General features: G+C 36.8%; 1 protein-coding gene across 1 annotated transcript in view; it reads right to left on the bottom strand.

Annotated features, from left to right (window-relative positions):
* Window positions 1–26,338, bottom strand: part of LOC138711809 (alpha-tocopherol transfer protein-like) — a 108,661-nt gene that overhangs the window by 17,794 nt on the left and 64,529 nt on the right. The window contains exons 4-5 of the mRNA XM_069843059.1: window positions 17,889–18,138; window positions 8,139–8,249 (exon numbers count right to left, since the gene is read on the bottom strand). Of these exons, the coding sequence (XP_069699160.1) occupies window positions 8,139–8,249; window positions 17,889–18,138 (361 nt within the window). The remainder of the gene's footprint in view (window positions 1–8,138; window positions 8,250–17,888; window positions 18,139–26,338) is intronic.

The following is a 26,338-nucleotide window of genomic DNA, read 5'->3' as shown; positions in this document are numbered from 1 at the left end:
GCTCAAAATGTTGGGGACGTGTTACGCTAGTTTCAAGTTCACTATATGTTCACCAGTTCTAGCATGCATAAGCAGTGTACCTGCTGAATACTCCGTTCACCAGTCATTACCTAGTATGCGTAAACAGTGTACCTGCTGAATATTAATGCCGAAGGTTAAAGGACATCAGGCGCATATTTTTGCTACGGAATCTGGTGAGTGTTTTGAAGTGAATGACGGAACCTCTCATGTCAATTGTGTAATACAAACATACGAGGTGACATATGATATTATAAATATAGACATTGTAGCATAAGAAAATAAAGGAAGAAACCCAAGCCCAGGAATAATTGTGTAATAATTGTTCTGCACATAACGTAATGCATGTAAAAATATATCCTTTTAATGCTATGTAGCGTAGTGTATTTACTTTAAGAGCAGTCCGGATTTCTTTATGTGCACCTTGTTATTCGAGTAAACGATCGCAGAACCAAGTCAATGTCCTCATACTAGCTTACGTCTCCGGCCTATGTACGATGTTGCAGTCAAGTTCTGTAATCAGTCCCCAACATTACAAGCCTATATATACCATTCTATTTGAAATAAAGGGAAAATTTGAAGTTACTGGAAATTGAAAAGTTCAGTGTAAGGTAATTTGAAAACTCTGTCCACCAGAGCTTCAAAATTGCATCACAGCGGGCGATAAGGTCATAAATGCGCCTTAAATATTATGTAGACCTAAAATATCTTAACCAATTAGAGAATAAGCTGATAAATATCGATTTTAAGTTTCATTATTATTATTATTATTATTATTATTATTATTATTATTATTATTATTATTATTATTATTATTACTACCCTTATTAGTATTTGGGCATATGTGACTTCAGAAGAGAAGGCCACAGGCTTCCCCAAACAGACGCGATACGGAATGCGTTACGATAGCGTTACGATTTCGCGATAACCCAATATCGCACTATCGAGAAAGAGGTGCCCAAACTGGCGCGACCGCGATATACGATATCCTAAAGTCCCCAGCCAAACAGATTATCGCAATGAGTGACCACATACGCGGATTTTAGTTTTTCAACCACAGCCGCAAAGACCACTTTCCTTCAGCAGGCGTATATCACTTGTGCTCACAGATTGCGATTTCGGATTGCTTGTAAATGAACGTGGAATTTTTTATTGAGTTCATAAAGGAAAGTCCGTGGCTTTATGATTATCGAAACACATCGTACAAAGGCAGCAGGGAAAAGGAGAAGAAATTGAAGGAGATAGCTACAAAGTTAGATGTAAACAATAAGTGCAATTACTTATTTATAATTTGATGTCATACTGGCTTGTAGATTTATGCAGGGTTTAAGCGCTAGAAAATAAATAATTGTCGCAAAAATTTACAAATGAAAAAATATATTTGTGCAAATTGTGAAATGTTCGTGCAATATTATAAGTAATTTTGCAGAAAGATAAAATGAATAAAGGAAGTAGAAACAAAAAGTTATGTAATTTGTTTGTTGGAGTTTTATTACTTCCCATACATCTTATCACACACTAGTTATGCTTATGTAAGTAAATCACTAGAGGTAGGTATGTTTAGAATAAATTACTGCTGAATTTACATCACATTAAAATGCGTTATTTTATGGGAACTCTAAACATTGAAATTCTTTACTAGTAGAGCCTTCCGGATTTATTGTTAGCAGAGTGCTAATTCTTTTATTGAAAGGTGGTTTCTAATTCCAGTTTTTACAAGATTCATGCAACTAAATGCTCGCTTACAATTTACAGAATGCGCTGGACTTATATAAATAAATTAGAAGAAATTGTTCACTCAACTTACATGAATTTCACCAACTCTTTGAAATCAATTCCTGAACATTACTCAGTACTTTTTTAACATTGCCCATGCCATTAGCATTTCATTTAAATTCAAATTAGTTCAAACACATCTCTGATTTCATTTTCTCCATTACCATCTTCGTTTCTGAATCCAATGGGTTGTCGCATTTTTGCACATTTACTTTCGAAGTTTGTTACATTTTTTTAGAAGTGGAGTAGCAAAATGCGACAAATGCGACTGTGGCGTAAACCCTGAATTTACGCCTACAGCAGTTTCATTTTTAAGCCGCTCGACTGAAGTTCGCTGGAAATTTTCCAGCTAAAATCACAATGAAATGTTTCTCCAAATATGAGAAGTAAGATGACACAGCGTTATCAGGACACTTGATGGTGACATGTTTCCCATCTATGGCGCAAACAGGGTTTGGAAAACCCGATTTTTCTTCAAACCGTTGAGTTCAACTTTCCCATAGTTGTCTTGAAGGCTCTGGCATGAATTCAGATCTCATGCTTTCTCACATAGCTGCACAAACTTCCATCACAATTGCACTAATGGTTGAAAACCAACCCTAAAACTATGCCCTGTTGGTGTACAAACTATCTCTAGTCGCTAAAAATCTGAAAGAAGAAGAAAACCATATTAACACTCTGATAGGACATAATCAAACCTAAATAATTGGTACCTTTTGTTACTTTCAGCCGATGCTGTGAAAAAAGATGGAAAAACATGAGAGATTGTTATTTTTTTATTTAGAGCAAGAAATCGCTACAATGAAGATCACGATGAAACACAATATGATTTTCTCCAAAGAAGTTCTTTGCTGATTTAAATTAGGCTAACTTATATTTTTCATATTTATATTACCGGTACCTCCACTTTTTGACTTAATTATTTTCTGTTTAAAATGTAGGCCTAAGCATTTAAACTGTTCACACTCCACAGATCTGTTTTTCAGAGTTTCAGATTTAATTAAATTTCATTTTCTGCTTAATTCTTCTAAATACAGGAAGTATAATTCATATCTTATTCTTTTTATAGAAGTCAGTATTAAATTTGAATATTTCTATGACTGGTAACTGATTTGAGTTGTTAAGCTAAATTAAATATGTTTCTTACAATATTTTTGTTTCGTTTATCTTATTGTGATTGCAAGTCATTGTTCGGATGGGTTCGAGCTACAACAATTAATATGGTTCTTCGTTATGTCTTCCGTTACTTTAGTCCGAATCTCGTCAAAACATTGAGCAGTCATCCTGAAATATATATAAAAATGTTTTTCATTTCTAATTAGTAGTGGAACTAAGGTATAAAATTCGTCTTTTTCTTCCCTTTTGGCATTTATCTCGTGAATCCACACCTCTTGCAACAAAAGAGCAAATTTAAAAAATAATAACGTTTACAGTCGGATAGGCGTACTTATTTATTTCACATTCTTGGCAAAGAAAAGCTTAAATCATCACTTTATATCTTTTTATATTGTTTATCTTAACCATACATGACTACCATGGACTTACCTGTGCCTGCTTTGCCTGCGACGATTCTCATCCAAGAAAGAGAAGCTCCTCTTCCTTTGAAGATGAATACGTAAATGAAACGCATCAGCCCAGCATCAAAATAAACGCGTGGCTTTCGCGCGATCTACATCCCCGGGAGACGATTGGATTGATGCATGGTTGGATGGATGGATGGATGGATGGATGGATGGATAGATGGATGGCTGGATGGATGGATGGATGAATGGATGGATAGATGGATGGATAGATAGATGAATGGATGGATGGATAGATGGATGGATGGATAGATAGATGGATAGATGGATGGATGGATGGATGGATGGATGGATGGATGGATGGATAGATGGATGAATGGATGGATGGGTGGATAGATGGATGGATGGATGGATGGATGAATGGATGAATGGATGAATGGATAGATGGATGGAGAGATGGATGGATGGATAGATGGATGGATGGATAGATGGATGAATGAATGGATGGATGAATGAATGGATGGATAGATGGATGGATGGATAGATGGATGGATGGATGGATGGATAGATAGATGGATGGATGGATGGATGGGTGAATGGATGGATGGATAGATGGATGGATGGATAGATGGATGAATGGATGGATATGAACAAGGTAATGCTCTTTGATTTTGTTTACATTTTCAAAGATTACTTGATTTATGTATATAAATGTGTTAATATTGCAATTCTTCAAATAATTACATTATACAAATTCTTTCATAGTGATAAGCAAAATCTGATTTCGGATCCTTCAATAGAAGCCAACATTTAATCAAAATCAACCTTCAATATTAAAAGACTTGAACCGAAATCTATTTTCACAACCCTGTGTAAACAGCAATTTAGTGGTGCAAAATATGAAAAAATAACGCAGCTACACGCATTTCACAAAATATTGGATATAATTAGAAATGTTTTCAACTAAACACACAATTACTGTGTCAATATCATATCATAAACTACAACACAAGACATAGCACGTATATATACAGGATGTTTACTTTATGACAATACATACTTTCGGAAATAATGGAGAAAGGCAAATGTAACAATTTGAAATTAGGAAAGTAGGTCCGGAAACACCTCCGTCGCAAGTTATAAGTCAAAGCCATTTTTCGTAAGTGAAAGACGATGTAATAGTAGTAGGGGTAGGAAACATTTACTGTAAGCGTACATCATGAGGGATTGAAAAAGCAGCAGCATCCCTACCACCCACAGAAAACGTATGGCTTAATTCCTGCTCACTTCGGACATTGTGTCGTTTTCAGTCAATAATTATAGTCCAGGTCAGTTTACTTCATACTCTAAGGGTGAAACCTAATAATTTTTCCCCCATTACTACATTTGCTAATGGACTGTGGTGATTTTCTTTTGCCAACTTCGTTTCGAATTTCTATACTGATAAATACTACAAATGGTAGTGATTTGTAACTGTTATGTTTGGCAGTTGAGACAAATATCGACAATATTTGTCGGTACTGGAATTCCATGAAATTAAAATTGTACTAGATTTCTGAGCCGAGTACTGGAAACTAATGAAATTTGAACATATTAATAATTAATTAATATCACTATTAATACACAATAATTATTTTATGTTTTGCATTGCGGTTATAATTCAAGACTATAGTGAGGTACGTTTTCGGAGTTAGTACTAATAATTTCATGTGGTCAAACAAAATACATTTTTAGGTTAGATCTCGTGAGTGAACTGTTTAGTCAAACCAATGAATTTCCTATTGCCAGTCAAAATATATGTTGATCCCTTTCGCGTATAGTTTGCCAACGATAATACTCTCACTGACAAAAAAAAAAGACGCACAAAGAAGTTGTCGTATGGCTGCAAACCTCGGCATACAGTTACATCTCAGGGAGATAGTCAAATAATTAGCGTAGTAACGTGATTAGTTGAATGGTGTTGCCACCAGAGGCCGTGAACCTGCTGTCATCCGTGGCCTATAAAAGGACTTGCACAGGCTACTCGAACGTCCTCGCGTATGTGGTACCTAAGAGGTTACGTCCAATTTCGGCTTCCCCTTCAAAATTTTCTAGAGCTCCTTTAGGGGAGCAGCGTAACCCGGAGTGAGACTAGTGGCCAACAGGCTTGGAGCTCACATATTTAGTTTTGTACAGCCCCCAACCCCTTGCAAGGACGCGTTTTGCGTACCTTTTAAATTTTCCTCCCAATTCTCCTTCGATTTTTCGATACTCGAACGTAGTTCACTGTTGTTTCCAGTTGTATCAAAGTCGTCGATCATTGAACATGCCTGTACGACGCCATCGAAGAGGCTTTACCCAGTTAACGGAGTTTGAAAGGGGGCGCATTATTGGAATGCGCGAGGCTGCATGGTCTTATCGGCGAATCCCAGCCACCTACGCGTTCTGGCTACACTGTTAGGACGTTTTGGGACCAATGGATGCATGAGGGCACGCACACACGGCGACTGGGCTCAGGACGCCCTCGACTGACCACCAGGAGAGAAGATCATCGGATCCTCCGACAAGCCCGAACAGATCCAACTGTTCCGTCGCCCACCATCCTGAGACAGGTAGCACCGTCATTACAGACCTCTGTGTCTGCCCGAACCATTTCCAGGCGCATGGCTGAAGGAAATTTGGTTTCTCGGCGCCCATTACGTGTCCTGCCATTAACACCCACCACCGTCGCCTCCGTTTGCAGTGGTGTCGTGAGCGAGGAAACTGGAATGCTGAAGACTGGAACCGGGTTGTCTTTAGTGATGAGTCCAGGTTCTCTTTGAGCTGACGACGGTCGTGTTCGCCTCAATCCTACATTTGCTGTGGCGCGACACACCGCACCCACTGCTGGCGTCCTGGTCTGGGGTGTCATCACGTACGATAGTCGGTCACTCCTAGTAGTGATACGAGGGACAATAACAGCGCAGCGATATGTGCAGGACATCCTTCGGCCACATGTGTTGCCTCTCATGGCAAGGTTTCCAAGAGGTCTTTTCCAGCAGGATAATGCTCGGCAAGGGTTTCACAGGAATGCCTCCGCAACGTTGTCACACTTCCATGGCCTGCACTATCACCAGATTTGTCACCAATCGAACATGTCTGGGATCACCTATGACGCCAACTTCAGCGACCTAGGAGTTTACAAGTTATAGAGAACCAATTGCAGCAAATATGGACAGCTAAGCTATGCCGCAGGATACCATACGAAATCTGTATGCTTCCATGTCCGCCCGTATTACAGCTTGTATCCAAACTAGAGATGGACAAACAGGGTACTAAAGCCTCAATTCAGTGGTCAATTTTCAGCAATAAAATTATTATTTTGCTCTAACATTGTAATCATTTACATAATTATATCAATGTTACGATCATCCATATCAGGTTTCATGTAATTCCCACAACTCTTTCTTGGTGCGTGATTTTTTTTTTGGTCAGTCAGGGCATGTTACAAATTATTGAATTATTTATAATAACCATCCAACATAAAGTACGGTAAGTAAATAAATAATTTAGTACTTAGGATCGTGTGATATCCAGTAACAGTTGGCAACACTAACAAGACGGCAATATTTGCTGTTTAGGAACTATTCTTATGTTACCCGCACTATACTGCAGCGCTATATGATCGATCCTCACTTTCCTGCGTATGTACTTTTCACTGATGAAGACTGTTTGATCAGAGACGGAATACTAAATAGTCGGAATACTCATGTATAGACTGATAAGAATCCCCTCGCTACAGTTGTAAGGTGCCATCAACACAGATTTGCAGTGAACTTGTGGGCGAACATAGCCAATGATTGTTTAATAGGTCCATATCTTCTTCCACCCCATATAACTGGAGCTGTGTACACTGCTTTTCTGAGAGACATACTCCCCGGGTTATTGCAACATGTCCCACTTGTTCGTCAGCGTATGTGGCTTCAACTTGTCAGAGCCGCAGCTCACTTTTAATTTGGTGCTCGTGAACACTTTGGTCACTTTGTGGATTGACGGTAAGCATATCTAGCCTTGAAACCAGTGGGCCCCGTTTCAAATCCTGGTTTGGAAAAATAGCTGGTTGAGATTTTATGAGGGATTTTTCCATCAAACCATTAAGAGTAAGTGATGGGTAACTTTCGGCGCAGTTGTGTTTAGTTACATGTAATTCTAAGATGAAACAATTACAATCTAGTTTTAATTAAAGCAATTTGGATAGAGAATGATTAACATAATGAGAGGAAAATGATATATTTTAGAGGCGAAAAGCAGTAATTCTGAAAATCAGATTTTGAATTTATTCAATGTCTGACAGCCCTTTACATTATGTACATTATAATAAGTTATTTTCACTATTTACACACTATCACAAAGAATGTAGGCTACACTTACATTGATGAAATATTATTTACACTATTATGTACCATTTACATAAATACAAGCCTGTAGTATTATGAAATAAAATATCCTGCATGACAATACACAACACTGTACATAATAGTGTAAAGGATGTTTGATTACTGTCGACTTACATTCTTTAAGATAGTGTAAATAGCAAAATAGTATATTCTAGTATATATTGTGTAAATAATTTCAATTGTAAAAATTAGTGTAATAAAATTTGAAGTGTTCCATGTTTTGTTCCGAACAAATTTACAAAACAAGAGTCGCGTGAGCACTCAAATAAATACTTCGCTTGCTAGATGAACACGCGTCGTCCACTTAAACAAAAATTCCATTAATATTTAATTTTCTAGCCTCCTAGGACAAAGTATATTCCCTAGAGTCATAATATCAATCGTCAAATAAGTGTTGTAATTCACTTACCCTTGCCACAAGCTTAGAAGACAGGATAGATTTGATTAACTCGACGAAAACTCCAGCAAAGGGCGGTGCGTTGATGATGTGGAACGCCTTCAGCCGCGTACTGAATGCTTTCTGAAAAATAGAAATATCAACAAGTTATATTACGGACCACTAATTATTTCTTTTATAGGAGAAAGTATATAATAATTTCTGATACGTTCCATAAGTTATCTTTAGAGACGGTAGGTAAAATGAGCCAAGGTTGACCCAAATTTCATGATTTGTTGAAAATGACGTGTGTAGACAGAGTGAAGAGAATTTTAAACTGCGCCACGAGGTTCAAGTTTATCAATATAGGGATTGTATATCTTCGCATATATCTATCCGCTTTTTCATCTAGGGAGACACAAATGGAGACTTTTTAGTTGGTGCCACACTTTAAACCAGGGCCGTGCAACTAGAACAATAGCAGCAGTGAGCAATATGGGCACTAGTGACGAGCAGCTGAGAGCGCGGTGTTGGCTCTGTCACGTGGTCTGAAATGTATTCATACATTTGAATGCAATAAGACAACATTTTGAAATCCAGTGTCTTATATATTGGAAGTAAAAAAAAAAAACATGTTAAAATGAAAATACTCCAAATATTTCGTAAATGAACGAAATAAATGTTTCGTATATTTTTAAATTAATTTGGAAATCATGGATTTAAAATATTTGATGAGAGATTTAATATTTCTTCCAAATGGAAATTACTTTAGTGTTTAAATTGTAAGTATTTGGATGCGAAGCGACATATAGGTTGTTGAAAATATTTTGGACGTGACAGATATTTGGTGTATACTTTTAGGGTAGATGAGACTTGAACAAATAAACAAATGAATGAATGAATGAATGAATGAATGAATAAGTAAATAAATAAATAAATAAATACATACATAATGAAATAAATAAATAATTGTTTTAATTATTTGCACACTCAGTTGTTTCATGAATTTATATCAGCTTTAATTATTATTCTGAAAATTATTAATTCAAAATTGATTGGATAATGAAGATTAATATCCTACCCAAATAGAGAATGAGATATTTTTAGAAAATTAACTTTTAGGTTCTTTTTTTTTTCTTCTTATTCTGCCAAATTAAGGAATGGGTCCAAGATACGTTTTGAGGCTAAACTCTGTACTAATCATCCATCTCATCTTCAGAAGTCCTATATAATAGGCCACAATGTGGGTATCTACTACTGGCCATTCTCTGTACATGTTGTCTCTAGTGCTCTTGATTCTTTCGTATTTCAGTTACATTAGATACTATTTGCTTTTCTTCCAATTGTCTTCTGATCTCTTCACTCATGATTCTGTGTGTTGTTCCAAGAGTTAATCTCAAAAAGCGCATTTGTACTGTTTCGAATTTTTTCTTCTGATGTCAAAACCCATGCTTCATTTTCATATATTAACATTGGTTTTAATATAACAGAATGAAATTTTAACTGTACGTCTTTACTCACTCATTTTGTTTTTCAAAATATTTTTCTATGCTCATTTAATGCTTTATATTTATTAGTGTTTTCTTACAAATATTTTTCAGGTTATTATGGATATATTTGGTTTGTGAATATTTAATTCTAGATTTCTCGCAAATTATTAGGGGAAGGAGTTTTTCCTAAAGGGAAAGGAAGATAAATAAAATTAATTTTCCTTTGTCACCATACCATGAAGAAGAAAAAGAACAACGGAAATGGAATAAACATACAACAGCTTGTGGTGGAAATATTGTGTTTTGAGACACAATAGGTGTTTCTCGGCAAAATTAATGTTTAATTGTCTCCAAAACTTTAATTTTGACGCTACATAATTCAGCTGTTGAAAAGCGTAGTTAAATAAGACATACCAACTACCACAGATATTAATATTAATTTATATTGACTATATTTCGTGTTTTGTATTTTGTTCTTGTGTGGTGATGAATTATTGTATGTTAACGGAGAAAGTCTAACAGTAAGTATATAAGAAGTAAATCATGTATGCAAGCATACATCAGAGTATTTTTCTAATAGTCATACTACATTAAGGGCTCTTGTTAAAGTCTATATATGCCAATTGTGTAAGTTTATTTTCTCGAACACAATGTTCTAATTATTTCAAATATCTTTATTTCAGTCCCATTTAAAGCTTATCAGTCGTTTAGAGAGTGAATATGATTCTCATTATATCCATGTGCGATAGACAGCCTATATGTAATTTGTAATCCGCTTCAGCTGTGTTTTCAGTTGCTAGCCCTGCACAGTGATCCGGAAGTAAAAAGTCCTTATCACAATTCAAATTTCCTACCAGAAGTTTAAACAAAAATGTTTATGCACTTTGTTTAATAAATAATTGAAGTATTTTATGTGACATATCTGTAGAATCTCTAACGTCGTTTTTACTATTGTTTTTAGTATTCGAAACAAGGAACTTAAATTTGTTTGATATTACGTTAGAAAAATAAAGTTTCTTAATTCACCAATAAATTACAATTTGAATTAATATAATGAAAATTTACGATTTTCGGGCTTATTATATTACTTTAACCATAACGAATAATTTATTGTATAATTTTTATGTGCTATGTTTTAAATGTATATAAATGTACAAAATTTTGAGGATGAGATAGAATCACATTTTCTACGCCAAAATATTTCTGGAAAGATGTTCAGTTCAATCAGTAGAGAAACTTCTGCAGAACCTAGCATAGATGAATTTATTTTGGATGTCCACTGCTGTGGTGTAACGGTTTGTGTGTCTGATCGTAAAACGAGCGGGCAGGGTTCAAATTTTGGTTGAGACAAGTTGTCTGGTTGGGACAAGTTACCTGGTTGTAATTTTCCGGAATTTTCTCTTAACTAATTGAAGCAGAGTTGTTGGATAACTATCTGCGTTGGACCTCGGACTCATTTTGCCATCATTAACTCACATATCGTCAACATCTTCCATACAAGAGCCTGGGTTAAGTTCATGGTGCGGCGATCTGTACTTGTACAAGTACACGGTCGTTCCGCTACCCAGTCATTCACAGAATAGGAGTGGTAAGCACAATAAGCCTCTGCCTGCAATGCAAAGCTCTCGGGTCCCTCCTCCATGCAAGGGGAAAAACAAAAATCGCCTGAATAACATCAATTGTCTGTCACTTCCCTTTATCATACAGTCTTGTTTATGTTATATGTATTGTTGAATGGGTCCGTTTTAGATGGAAGAAAGTTACAAATTTTGTCTAAATTAATTTAATTTTGTCTATATACACTCCCGTATAAGTGTTCACTTTCCTCAAACAAACATAATCAGAATTTGTATATATGTAAACAAATATATACTACATGTAACTACTATACAAAGTTTCATGTGAATCAGTTAAATAGGAGAAAAGATACTAATTTTCACTAAGAGCATCTCCATATAATGAGTAGTTTCCTAAATACAAACGCAATCAGAGTTTGTATACAAAACAAATATACTAGGTACCCGAAACTAATGCACAATGTTCCATGAAAATCCGTTATATAGGATAAAAGTTATTAATTTTCTCTAAATGCATCTTCCCTACAAGTTGCAGTTCCCACTTATACAAACGTAATCATAGTTTGTACGAGTGTTATGATTATTGTATCTCCAATGGGGTAGCTATATTTTTCATATATATGCTAGGGCTATAGTTTGACACACAAAAAAAATAAGCATAAAAACAAATGGAAAATAAAAATAAATTAACTTACACAATGTAAACAAAACATAAACAATCCGTAATTTAAACATTAAACGTAACATTTCTTGTAGCCGTTCTCTATAACACAATTATGCAGCTTTCCGTAACATACATAATAAATTAATACACAATACTCACACAAACACAATCAAACTATAATTAAGACATTGCGACGACATCAAGCATCCCTTAACTATGACTCACATACATAACAAAATATGAAGCATCCGCTGCAACACATACACTTCAACATAATAGCCATACTTTTAAAAGTTACAAATTTGGCTCCGAAAAGAATAAATGGGACACTGTTACTAAATACTGTTATTTTCTACAAGGTCTTAAACAAATCTGTAATAAATCTGTGAAATTCCTTTATGCAAAATTGCTTCAGAATAACTTATGTTATGGGTGGTGAGAAAGTTGTATCGCTCATGCTAAGATGAGTTTCTAGCCGGTATCTCTTGCGTTCTTGTAGTGGGCACTCAAATAACAGGTGATCGAGTTTGTACGAGTGTACGAAACAAATATACTACCTGTAACTAGTGTACAAAGTTTAATGAAAATCTGTTAAATAGGAGCATGGCTAATTTTCTCTAACGATGACACAGACAGCGAGATTTCGTGCCAGGAGGTCAGCTACTCTTCATTGTGTACAGTGTCTCGTACGCAAGACTTTTCACATAACCCCAAAAGAAAAAATGAAATGGTTTCAGATTAGGTGAACAAGTTGGCCACGGGACAAGACCTCCTCTTCCTAACTACTTTCATGGAACGTCTGACCAAAGTGTTCACGAGCACCATATTAAAAGTGAGCTGCAGCCCCAACATGTTGAAGCCACATATGCTGACGAATAAGTGGGACATGTTGCAATAACCCGGGAAGTATGTCTCTCAGAAAAGCAGTGTACACAGCTCCAGTTATATGGGGTGGAAGAAGATATGGACCTATTAAACAATCATTGACTATGTTCGCCCACAAGTTCACTGCAAATCTGTGTTGATGGCACCTTACAACTGTAGCGAGGGGATTCTTATCAGCCTATACATGAGTATTCCGACTATTTAGTATTCCCTCTCTGATCAAACAGTCTTCATCAGTGTATGTGCGACAAATTTTTTTATTTGTAAAAAGTACTTCCAACCGCTTATTCGGATGGTACCAACTTATATTACTAAACAAAATACTCTACGTACAATTTTACAATCTGTGATATGGGAGAAAATAGACGGTGCTTTTTCTTCTGGCGTGAGTGCGTTACAAGAAGAGGCTGTGAGATTGGTAGTTGCCTATTAAAGTGGATAAAAAGAAGAAAGAAAATGAAAATATGAAGGAAGTAATTTTTTTTTCAAAAAGCTGTTCAGAATACTACACAAAGAGATATATTTCTGGTAGTTATTTGTTTATAAGTGAGAAGTTCAATGTTGAAATTACACATAAATTTCTGGAAGAAGGACACGTAGAATGAAGCAAATTCAATCCATGTTTTAATTGATCCAGGGAAAAGGGGACTAACTGTATTCACTCCTGAACAATGGGCAATGCTAGTGAAAATGGCTACAATAAGTGCAAATGCATATGACGTAACGGAAATGGCACAAAGTAATTTTTAAAACTTGAAGTCTTTAATGACCGACGAAAAGGACGACTGGAATTTGGCAGAAGAATTTATCCTGAATTAGGTAAATAGATAAAAAGATATTCATAAAACACAACCTTCTGATAAGCATGAACATGGTATTGATATTATAATGCAAGTCAGAAGAAGACGCAAGACTTGAAAGGATATGACTCTAAAATGTACTTACACTGCTACATTCTCAATCTTCCAAGATAAATTCAAAGACCTGCTATGACAGTGTAATGAAAAACACCACATTCCTGACATTTATCCCGGGTTATACAATGGACTTAAGACCGGGGAAATTGCCAAAAAATTGTGACAGTCATGAATAACTTTAAATTCAGTTGCAATGTGGAACATATTACTATATCTTTTTTTAAAGATTTGTGTACTTTTACGTTTGTAATTATTTAGTTACAATACTTGTAAAAGTAAACGGTGATATTATTGTTCTTTCTTTCAATATTCTTACCGAGAATCCGTGTTAACTTTTCAGTATTGTAAGTAACAATACGCATATAAGGAATAATTATAGAGAAAGTGTTATCACTGCAATAGAATAGGACATCCATTTCCATAATGAAAATATAAACAAAAGAGGCCTAATTAAAAATCCTGATCTTTCACAACCATCCAGAATTCATTTTAATTCTACTGAAAAAGTTCATTTTGTCAGTTACAATGTTCTTCTTTGCGGCCGTCGTATCATTTTCCATTTTAAGTGCAAGTGCAAATCCAGTCTTATCTTTGCAGGTTCGAGTGCATAAGATTTACAAAAAGGTTGAAATATTTTTCTATGCTTTTGAAATATGCAAATAGTTTCTCTAACAATTCGTGTTTAGATTTTCTAATAAGGGAATACACCTATTAAAAGCCATTATAGCCTAGTCATTTGTATTTTGGAAGGATTGCAAACGGAGAAAATGATACAGCTATCTCTCTGGTTGATGTCCCTTTCACAAGTCCAACTGCACGGTAAAGGATTTAATTGCGTTGTACATGTTCACTATATTTTTATTTTCTCCTTGAAGTTTCCTGTTAAGATCATTTAAGTGTTTTCGTATGTCAACAAGGAAGGCCAAATCTTTAATCAATTCTTTCTTTTCTAATTCCACAATTTGCTTTCCCTGTAAAAATTACAATATTCATTGATGAACATGAACATTATGAAAATATAGCAAGCATAATGAAGTAAATGATAATTTTTAATAGAATAAAATAGTCATTTTGTAAAGCTATTTGTATGGAAATGTTACTGACCAGACGTTTCATAAACTCATTTACTGTGATTAAGCATGTTACCCTGACTGAGTCACCTGACATCAGTGTAGTAAATCAGATCTGATTCCATGTCCTCCAGAAGCTTTCGAAACTGTGGATGCTTTAGGGCTTTTGATTTTATTTTATTATTGTGTTTACAACCATTAACTGTGTAAATTAGCATTTTTGAACATTACAGGCAAAGGGCATTATCTTCTTTGGGAAAGCATAAAACTGTTCTCCTCATTCACCATTAAATATGCATTTATATACAGGCTTTGAATGTGCTATGACGACTTTCCAACTGCATCTGGTCTGTTCCCGACACTGACTGATATTCAGGTTTTTGTTTTAATTATTATCATGATGTGGTTTTTACATAAGTTTCAGCCTTATACATAATAAGGCTTTTACTTTAATGTAACATAGGAAGATATTACAATGATTGTGGTTCCAACTTAGTTATTCTTTTCTTGAAGAAAATCAAATTTCACTTGGAGTAGCCAGAGCTCGAATGAGAAGATTCGAATGATACAGCAATTTTCGAGAAAAGTTATTTGAAATTCTTTTGATGAAATCATAAAATGATTCAATCTGTAAGATATCTCGGAACTGTACATTAAATGTGGTATAATCAGCATCAGTGACTTTTAAGAAGACTGATCGTTGAATTGCATGTAGTTTTCTGATGATTCTTTGATGAGCGGATTTCCAAACTTCACAATCATATGTCATCATTGATCTTATAGCCGATGTACTCGTATAAAGCCTTACTTTGAGGAGAATTTTAAGATACGGAGATCTAATCAGTGGGTATAAGTGAATAAATCTGGCCTGAGTTTGTTTCTTGCATATTCTATGTGTTCACTGTAGCGCAGACGTTTGTCGAGAATTACCCCTAGACATTTAATTTTGTTTTTGTAGTCAATGTTTTCTGAGAAGAGACGAAGGCTATCTGTTTTTTTTTTTTTTTTTTGGTTTCCTATAGGTGAATATAATAGCTTGTTTTTCAATATTTACTTTTACACTCCAATTTGTAAGCCACGTTTCTAGAGCACTGAGTTGTGTTTCTAACTTGATGTGGGCATTGTTGATGTTGAAGTCACTTGTGTAAAACAGAGTATCGCCTGCATATAATCCTAATTTACAATTAACAGAGCGTAGCATGTCGTGAACATAGGCAGAATAGAGATGTGGTGCATTTATGGAACGTTGTGGAACTCCTGAGTGAATATTCTGAAATGCTGAAAGTTTATTTTCCATTTTAACTTGAAAGGTTCGATCTGAGAGAAAACTGTGAATTATATGTATAAGCCCATCGTCTATGGTGAGTACTTGTAGTTTATGAAGAAGACCAGAGTGCCACGCTGTATCAAAAGCTTGAGCGATGTCCAGAAAAACTGCCATTATATGCTGATCTGTGTGAAAATGTTCTTTGATGTGAGTAATGATTCTTTTTAGCTGATTAGCTGTGGAGTGTTGTTGCTTGAAACCGAACTGCTGCTGATGAGTTCTTGATGGTGTCTGAAGAAGAGGAAGTAGACGTTGTGCAATGATTTTTTCTAAAATTTCTTCGGGAATACTTAACAGACTAATAGCCCTTGTGTTATTAGGAACTATTGGATTCTTTTTCGGTTTAGGAAATGTAACAATATGAGCATGTTTCCAGGATCTAGGGAAATATTTATGTTGCAAGCATGCGTTATAAATTTTTGGTATTCAGGTTACGAACACCAAACTCCCGCATTTCTATCTCTTGTCTTTTGCGAGAACGTCAAGAATCACTTCTGGTTCGTAAACCAGTAAATGCCATCCATGGTCCCATGGTCGAAAGATTCACATTATGATGATGATGATGATTATGATGATGATTATTATTATTATTATTCTAAAAGTAGGGGCGGTTTAGGTACGGGAATGTTGGGACAATGTGCTATAGGTTTTATGGCTGATTTTAAATTTGGATACATAATGTTTTTTATATATTTTCTTGTTATGTCAGTCGACTTTCATCATACAAGAAAGAAAACACCGACATGGAATTCTTGTTCTCTCCATACCATTGGAATGCCAAATGATAAATATTTCAGCTTTCCTTGTATAGACTACATTTTCTCAAACCTGCGAACAATTTGTCTTGGTCTCCTAATTGTGTGCCAAAATAACATAGATAGGCTTTTTTGACGATGAGGTTATGTTCTCTCTGCGGCTTTTGAGATGAAACAAAAAACTTGAGGGTCATTATCATTAATATTTTGTACATGCTCTTCGTGATGAAGTCGCCGCCATTAGACAGATTTGAAATAACCTGATAACCTTTACACATAAATATTTCGCTTAAAAATTATTATCCTATGACTGTAATGCTTCTGTGTAGGCTACTTCCAGACAACTCGAGAAATATCTACTGTTTCACAGTCGATCGTGTTCAATCGCTTTACGATAGATTAAATCGATTGCAGCATAAGATTACAGGCGAAATTTTAATATAGCGAACTTACAAAATTACACGAAAACTGTGGGTCTTTGACGAAAACGGATTTAATTTTTGCAGAGAGCATGAAAAAGTCGTTCAAAATAACCCTTCGTCATGTAAAGCGCCAAAACATGGCAACCCTGTGTTATAATAAATGATTGAGTAACAAAATGAAACTCTTAGGTACCTAGGACTTACTCTGAAAAAGGAAAAAAAAAAAACTCAATTGTATTTTGAATTTTTTAGAAACTTTTTGTGGTTTTCCGCAACTTTATAAAGTGGAGCTATCTCGTTTTTGCAGGGAGTCCATCAATTGCTTAAATAAAAATGTTACAATTTTTGTTCAGTGAGAGAGGAGAAAGATTCATAAGCGTACTTTCTCTGAAGCACGGAGACATCTGAAATTTAGGTTCTCTGCTTAGATTAGGGAATCGTTTTCCCATCATATCCCCTGTCATTGTGCCAATATGGCAGAAGTAAATCTTAACTGGAACATATTTTTCAGAATGCGCCACATCTAGATTTACGGCATTCACAATCAGATTTTTCGAAATAATTTTCTCTTCCAAATAAATTAACATTACCTACCTGTACGTATCATGTAAAAAAAGTTCGTCTGAATGGGGATTACAGAGATTGCGCTAAATACAAGATTAAGAGAATTAATTACCACAGTGCAGACTTCAACTTTCTTCATGGACGGAAATGAAAACTTTGGCAGATGTGCGAGTGTGTAATTGGCCATATCACAAATGAAGATGTCTCTGAGACTGTAGTCCTCACACATTCTGACTTCGAAAGTCATCAGAGCCATTCTGCACCATTCTTCTATCACAAAATCTGTTGGGTCATTTGACAGAAGCCCGAAACATACTACCCGATCATATTCCGGCGTCATCTGGGGCATAGCTGTGTAGAATCTGAAATAAGACAGTATTATATTTCAGTGTTTAAATCAATTATTATTGAAACTTGTACATTTGTTCAATAAATGATTTCGCTCTGTTACCATAGTAAATTCATACAATACACAAAAGGGAAGATTTATGAAATCATAGTGGTATTTATGAAATTTTGTTTGGAGTTCCTGTATCTGAATAATAAAGTTTGTTTGAAAATGTGTTCAATTCCAAATAACTGTGTTCCTACAACAGCTTTAAACTTATATATATATATATATATATATATATATATATATATATATATATATATATAAAACATTGTAAGGTCCTGTTGGATACGCAATAGTGAAGATAAGATACTCTTGTAAAATTTCACCAAGTGTTTGGGAATTCAAGGTTGGCACTCTGCCATAGTTTGGGACTTCAAGGTTGGTAACCCTGCAATAGAATGGCGTCTCTAAATATGACGATGGAGTACTTTTGCAGCTAGAGACCACGGACAATAAAACATACATTTTCTACAGTCCACGTGTGTCTTATTCATCAATCAAGCTACCAGGGCCCCTAACACCAAGTGTTGGGTACTTTATTTTGAAACGTGTTCTTATAATTCAAGACATGAATGGACAAATATGTCAAGTCCAATATTAATCTAATTTGAATTTTTGTCTGACCTATTCTATATAAACGAATGTCCCAAGTCGTATTCTAAGTCTCTGCTTCTAATAATACAAATTTATCTGAGTGGGCCTATTATGATATGGCAATTCTATATGGTTTTTATACTATTCTGAAAACTTTACTTCAATGAAATTCACATGTTTGACAATTCTGGTCTTCAATTTTATTTGAAGGACAGTAGAAGTGTCAGTGAATTATGGCATTAATGGGGTAGATAGTATATGCCATAATTATGAATTTCAGAAAAAAATGTATTTGTAATTAGAATTATTATATTACATAAGATTGTGTCAAACTAAATCCAAGTAACTCTTTTCAATCTTTCCTCTTTGAAAATTCAAAATGAACCGTGCAATTCAAATGTTATTTCAATGTTTTATACTTCAAGAACTAACAAAAAAATTGCGTTTTCTCTGATGCGCGAAATTCGAAGCAATCCATATCAGACAGCATATTTTGTCTTTGAAAACTGAAAACCTCATACTATTTAAAAAAATTAAGCTAACATAGCCAGTTCAGGTTTTCTACATATGTAATAATAATAATAATAATAATAATAATAATAATAATAATAATAATAATAATAATAATAACAATATTAATAGTAATAATAATAATAATAATAATAATATTAATAGTAATAATAATAATATCAGGAATCGGCGCATTACGTGCTTCAGGAAGTGGACGCAATGCACATTTTTATTGATATAAATATTAAAACTTTTGAATTGCACTTTTGGATCGTGCTATTCTCAATGTGGGATCAAATAAGAAGTACGAAGTCCAGCAGATGATTAAGAATGATTTCTGTGACAACAAAACTGTTGCAAAACTAACAAACTTAGGAATAATTCCGTAATGTTTAGTATAACAAATTGTGTATACAACAGAAAGTGATTTCATGAAGTACAAGGGTTCGATTGGTGATGAAGAAATTAAGACAACTCCATTCATAAAGGCACTATCAACCAGATCGAAGAAAAGAGTCAATCAGCTACCAGAGTCCCAGGTTTTTAATGCTGGATCAGCAATTGATTCTTCTAAATCTCACGACAACAAATCATTCTACATTTTTTAGGAAGCAATAAGGTTTTTTTGGAATAGTGTCCTGGAAACATTATAGTCTATGCAAGTTCAACAATAAAGCAAGAAATCAATCTTGCAATTAAATGTGAAAATATTTGTAATCGAGTGTACTGTGACAACCGTCTAGAGCGTTATGGTCGCGTCTGGTTGCGTTGAGGAGTTGCGCGCATCCAGCGACAGGGAAGGCGCGGGAAAACGAAACTCGATCTTCGGTAGACGCTATAGCGCGGCGCAGAGCGAGGGGAAAGAACTGCGGTCCCTGCACGGAGCGGAGAGAACGGAAGTAAGGAAGCACCTAGAAGCGGATTGTTGTGGAGGCCCAGAGTCTTCGCATCGCAGAACATTCTAGATGATCGTGGTAAATAAATAACACCGTGAGTTGTCGACGAGAGTCAGTGAGCTACGAGAAAGTTAGTTAGTCTTCAGTCAGCCTTCAAGTCTTGGACAGCAGCACAATTGGAGCTGAGTTCGATGTGCAGTGTACTTGAGTGAGTCCGTAATTGTGGCAGTATCCAGGGGAGTGCGACATATCCGGAGGCTTGGATTCGATGTGTAGTTAACTGTATCTTGAAGGCTTGGGTTCGACGTACAGTGAAATTGAGTGAGTGAGCTAGAAGAACTAGCCAAGGCGAACGAACCGTGAACTGGCAATTTTCTTCTGCACATAGTGTTTTGTGAACATCTGTTGAAATTAGGAGTACATTATTGTTCTTCTGAATAATACAGGTATATTGTCATTGTCACTGTGTGGAGTGCAATAACGACTACTGTGTTGCTGTGTTGAGTGGAATACACATTGTTGACGGGTGTGTGGTAAAAGGTAGAAATAAAAGTCAAATTGTTGTATAAAAGTTAGACTTGTGTCAGAAGTGGATATTGTGGACATAATGGAGAACCTACAGAAGATCCTGCAAACCATAACGGAAATGAACAAGCACATTAGTGAAGTGAAAAGCGACATGAACAATATGAACAAACACATCACTGAAGTAAAAAGAACATATGTGGAATGGAAAACGACATTAGTAAAAGCAGAAATGAAAAATTACATCACTGAAGTAAAAAATGACGTCACTACGCAAATTGGTACCGTTTCAACGCAGGTGGATTGAATTGTTACCATCATGAAAGATGAACTTAAGCAGTGTAAATTAAGCAGTGACCGAACTAAGACAGGACGTAGACCATTTTGACAGCAAAATTCGCGCTCTCGAACGTCGTCAAGAGCAGACGAGTGAGTTGTTGGATAAAAATGCTAAGGAAAACAAGCACATACTCGCGTTAATGGATCAATATGCTGAAGAAAAAAAGCACATACTCGCGTTAGTGAATCACCAGGCTGGAGAAGAGAAACAGATAGTTGCCGAAGAGGTTCGACGGGCAAAAAGCGGCAACAGAATTAAGGACCCCACATACGGGCCCTGTGGAGTCAACGCCTCCAACCAGACATTCGAACGCCAAGACGCCGAAGTTCGACGGTACGATGTCCTGGGCAATATTCCGACGCCAGTTCGAAGCTATCGCAGAGCATAATGGGTGGATGTGGCAGAGAAAATTACTGAGCTGCTAGCCGCGCTTCAGGGACAGGCGTCGGAGATACTTCACAGCGTCCAGGAAAAGGGTACAGGCATTGAAATATTTGAGGCCTTGGAGGTGACCATCAACTTACGGCTGCATTTAGGACCCAACTGAAAACGAGGGTCCAACAGTCAGGCGAGTCCCTACAAGAATTTGCAATGGCGGTAGAACAACTGGCCCGTAAAGCCCTCAGGGGCCTACCTCTTAACTTCGTCAGGCAACAACTACTCTTGACGGCGAACGTCTCGGTAATGCACCGGATTAGGAGCGTCACGGCGGCCGATGTTGAGGGACGTCAACCGAAGCCACGCAAGCGACGGAGACGACGAGCACCCACCTGCTGGTCCTTCGGCGGACGGGATATTTAAGGAGGTACTGCGACCGATCTGACTACAGGCAGGAGAGAGAGGTAGCAGACGTCGAGGGGAGTCAACATACGTTACCTAAGTGACGGAGACGACTGGCGCCCACCTGCTAGTCCTGCGGCGGATCTGGACACTTGAGGAGGGACTGCGACCGATCTAGAGACAGTCAGGAGAGAGAGAGGGCCAATGCTAGGTGTGACACGTCGGCGCCATCATCACAGTCCCATCGGCTAATTCTGAAGACGATTAACAGAAGATGCGACGATGGGTTGATTGCTGACGGACGGATAAGAAGGCGTCCATGCACAGTACTGGTGAACATCGGGCCGACGCTCACTATCGCCTGGCCAGAAGTCGTGCCTGGCCTGCCTGAGAGGACGCCGGTGCGCAGATATGAGCTACTTATTGTTTCAGGCGAGTTTTTCCCCATCTTGAAAGAGGGTTTCTTGGATCTGACTTTGGGAAAGAGGAGATTGGAGATGTGGGTGTTTGTGGCCAACATCACTGCAGACGTCGTCCTGGGATTCGACGCCATGCCGTTATTCGATGCGACGGTGGACGTCCGTCGCCGTATACTCCGTTTTGGTCAAGATGAAGTGTTCCTGATGTACGTCGAAGACCAACCCACGGCCAGCAGACTCATCTTAGAGGATCAAGTAGAAGAGCGAGATGGCGCCCACGCAGTCCGAGCAATCGCCGTCCAGCCAAGCACAGGATGGGATGACGCTACCATAAGGAGGGAACTGTTCGAGGACTCAAACATTAGACCGTCTAGCGGCTTACCAAGGGACTGTCCGAGACGTACAGTCTTAAGGAGGGAGCAATGTGGTACCCGTCTAGAGCGTTCTGGTCGCATCTGGTTGCGTCGGGGAGTTGCGCGCGCATCCAGCGAGAGGGAAGGCACGTGGAAACGAAACTCGAGCTTCGGTAGACTCTGTAGCACGGCGCGGAGAAAAGGGAAAAAACTACGGTCCCTGCACGGAGCGGAGAGAGCGGAAGTAAAGAAGCACCTAGAAGCGGATTATTGTGGAGGCCCAGAGACTTCGCGACGCAGAACATTCTAGATGATCGTGGTAAATAAATAACATCGTGAGTTGTCGACGAGAGTCAGCTGCGAGAAAGTTAGTTAGTTAGTCTTCAGTCAGCCTCCAAGTCTTGGACAGCAGCAGAGGTGGACCTGAGTTCGATGTACAGTGAAATTGAGTGAGTCCGTAACTGTGACAGTATCCAGACGAGTGCGACGTATCCGGAGGCTTGGGTTCGTTGTGTGGTGAACTGTATCTGGAGGGCTTGAGTTCGACGTACAGTGAACTTGTGTGAGTGAGCTAGAACTAGCCAAGACGAACCAACTGTGAACTGAGAACTGAAAGTTTTGTTCTGCACATAGTGCTATGTGAACATTAGTTGAAATTAGGAGTACATTGTTGTTCTACGCAATAATACACGTGTCGCTGTGTGGAGTGCAATAACGACTACTGTGTTGCTGTGTTGAGTGGAATACACATTGTTGACGGGTGTGTGGTTAAAGGAAGAAATAAAAGTCACATTGTTGTATAAAAGTTACAGTATTAATATTTTAGAAAACTTCTCTGTTGTCTTGTGATTTTCATTACTATAGCTATAACATTATTGTCATGATGCGTGTAATGGAGATAAACACAGTTTAATAGCAAAACAATACAGAGGTGTAATATATTGAATTCAATTTGGCACTTCAAATGGACTGATCCATTTGATTTGTGTTTTCATCAGTGTTTTTGGAGTAAATAGGGAAGAAAATAGATTGAGGTTATTTTCAAATTTTTGTCAATTTTAATAAATATCCATTAACCTTTCAGTTAAAACATTCTATTCAATATATTACACCTCTGTATTCTCGTGAAAAGGGCCGACCGAGCTCGCCAATCAACCGGTTGTGAAGAAGAGAGCCGGGAAATGATACGCTCAAGTACCTGCAGTTGAAACGTTTACTCGTTCGGTCGCGAGCGTTCGACGTTTTTGCACTAAAATTACATCAACCCTTAATGCCTGATACTCCAAACAGTATACCTAAGAAGTTGACCATTTCGTTTTTATTTCAGATAGCACGAAATGAAGGGAGTGTTTGAATATTTAAACAAGGAAACCTAATGTTTAAATAACATAACTCTTTAAATGAACTTATGCCTTATATTATCAATAATGTTATTCAACATCCATCTTGTTGAACTCATTATATCAGTAATGAAAATGTTTAATGTTGCTTGGTAAGTATGTGATTCTGTGAAAAGAACAGAGATTTCTTCAAAAGCAGACATAATCTTTTCCAATAACAGTATTTAATAAAAATAAACCAAATCTACATGTTAACTTTTCCTCACATTTTTACAATAGTGTATATTAAAAGATGCTTAATCGAAGACAATGATTGACATTGGAAATACTTATGATAAGATGTATGCAGATTCTATTATTTCACATTGAACGACCGTATGACGAAATGTCATGGATGCAGCAAACAAAATTCGTGCTCAAGTTATTCCAAACTAAAAGAATCAATGCAAAAATTGGCACTTGGTTTTTAAAATTAATAATTTTTGTTCAGTCTTATCTAGAATTTTCTCCTTGGTTTCTTTAATTTATTTACTTTTGTCCTGTGTCATTACGAATATAACACTATTACGAGGTATTATATGTTAACTGTTCCGTTCAACTTGAGGATAAAGAACATTTTTTTTTCATCTTTTTTATTGTTGCTTATAATTTATATTCATATTATTAGAGGCAATATAGTTCGTTAAAATCTGACTTGATGATTTATTAATTTTTTAATATTATTATTTAAATATTTTATTGTAATTTTTATTCAATCGGATATTCTGTACACCTATAGGTTCACAAATCAGGGTGACAGGGCAACATGAATTTCAATAATATCCATAGCGCATACTGCAACATATCGATCGAAGACAGTTTTCATCTTCTGATATCCTACATACGACCAATCCTCCGTTATGCTTCATTGGGTGTTTTGCTTTCTGAGGAACAGAACAGACAGCCTGCTGCATATAGTACGGAGTTAGCTACCGATTCAGGCATATTATCATGACTCTCGGCCGGTCGTTCTTAATATACATGGGGATGTATAAATACGTTTGCAACTTTAAAATATAGTTGTCTAAGTAAAAATGAGGACTACTTACCAAGCATAACAATAATCACACGACATGAATCGAGAATGGATATCAAGTTAATTGCCACATCGATCCGTTATCGATTGTAATCCTCAACTGTAGTGAATAAAACTACAGGGTGATTTGCTTGGGTATAGATAAAAAAAATGTTAAAAACTTATTACCGAACTTTATTTTTGGAAAATTTTTGTATACAGCATTGAGAGATGGGAAATTTCTCGAAAATGTACATTAACTCCATTGCGCATTCTTCAGAGCTCATAGCGGGGTGCAATTCCGCCCATGACCATTGTAACATAAGAGGGACGATTTGTTGGAAAGCTTGAGTTATTTTTTACGCTCAGATCATCAATATTCCGCCCACACCTGTGGAGTAACGGTAGCACGTCTAGCCGCGAAACCAGATGGCCCGGGTTCGATTCCCGGTCGGGGAAAGTTACCTGATTGAGGTTTTTTCCGCGGTTTTCCCTCAACCCAATATGAGCAAATGCTGGGTAACTTTTGGTGTTGGACCCCGGAATCACTTCACCGGCATTATCACCTTCATCTCATTCAGACGCTAAATAACCTACTAAAAGTAATAAAGAAATGGATATTCCTGGGTTTCTTTGAATAAACAGTGTCTTTAACAAAACTTCTCTCGAAGAAGTCGGAAAGAGTTGGACCTGGACCTGGGGTGTTTGGGGACAAAGCAATTGGTCCATCACAACCACACCACACAAGATTGAAAGCTGTACAGAAAATAACGAATCTCCCATGCCCAGTGAGGGGTGCACCATCTTGCTGGAATATAATGTTCACATTTTGGTTTTAATCTGAATGAAATAGGGGTGGGGGAGAGCAACGGTGAATTACTCAATGGTTGAGCTGTTTCAACTTTTTCCATTGTTAATTTTCAAAATTGTTGTGCCGATTATTTCTCGGCACCCTGATCATTGTTTTATTAATTTTCTTTCGTTTATCCACTGTTCCCGGTTTCCTTTCTCTTTTCTTTCCCTTTCTTTATAATAGATGTCTCTATCTTAAACACTATTTTCTGTCTAATTTCTTTTATATTTATGTGGATAGCGAGATTATTGATTGAGTTATAGTTGCTTGTATATTGGTTAATTTTCTGCATTCTCATTGGTGTTCATTACAATTTTTACGTTACTTGGCTGGCGGGTTTTGCTCATCGCGCTCTGGAGTGACAGGTGCAAGTTCAAGAGAAACTTGAAGCAGAGAGTGAATCGTAGGCAGTCTGAGAGAGACCGTCTCTGGGGAGAGTCGACATAGTGACCGGCGAGAAGTATCTGGGAGGAGCACTTAGCCTGCCCTGCCCTTTGGACCAGG

Source organism: Periplaneta americana, chromosome 13 (genome assembly GCF_040183065.1).
Source record: "Periplaneta americana isolate PAMFEO1 chromosome 13, P.americana_PAMFEO1_priV1, whole genome shotgun sequence".
NCBI lineage: Eukaryota > Metazoa > Arthropoda > Insecta > Blattodea > Blattidae > Periplaneta > Periplaneta americana.
Note: the sequence above shows the minus strand (reverse complement) of the source record. Positions and strands in the feature narration are given on the sequence as shown.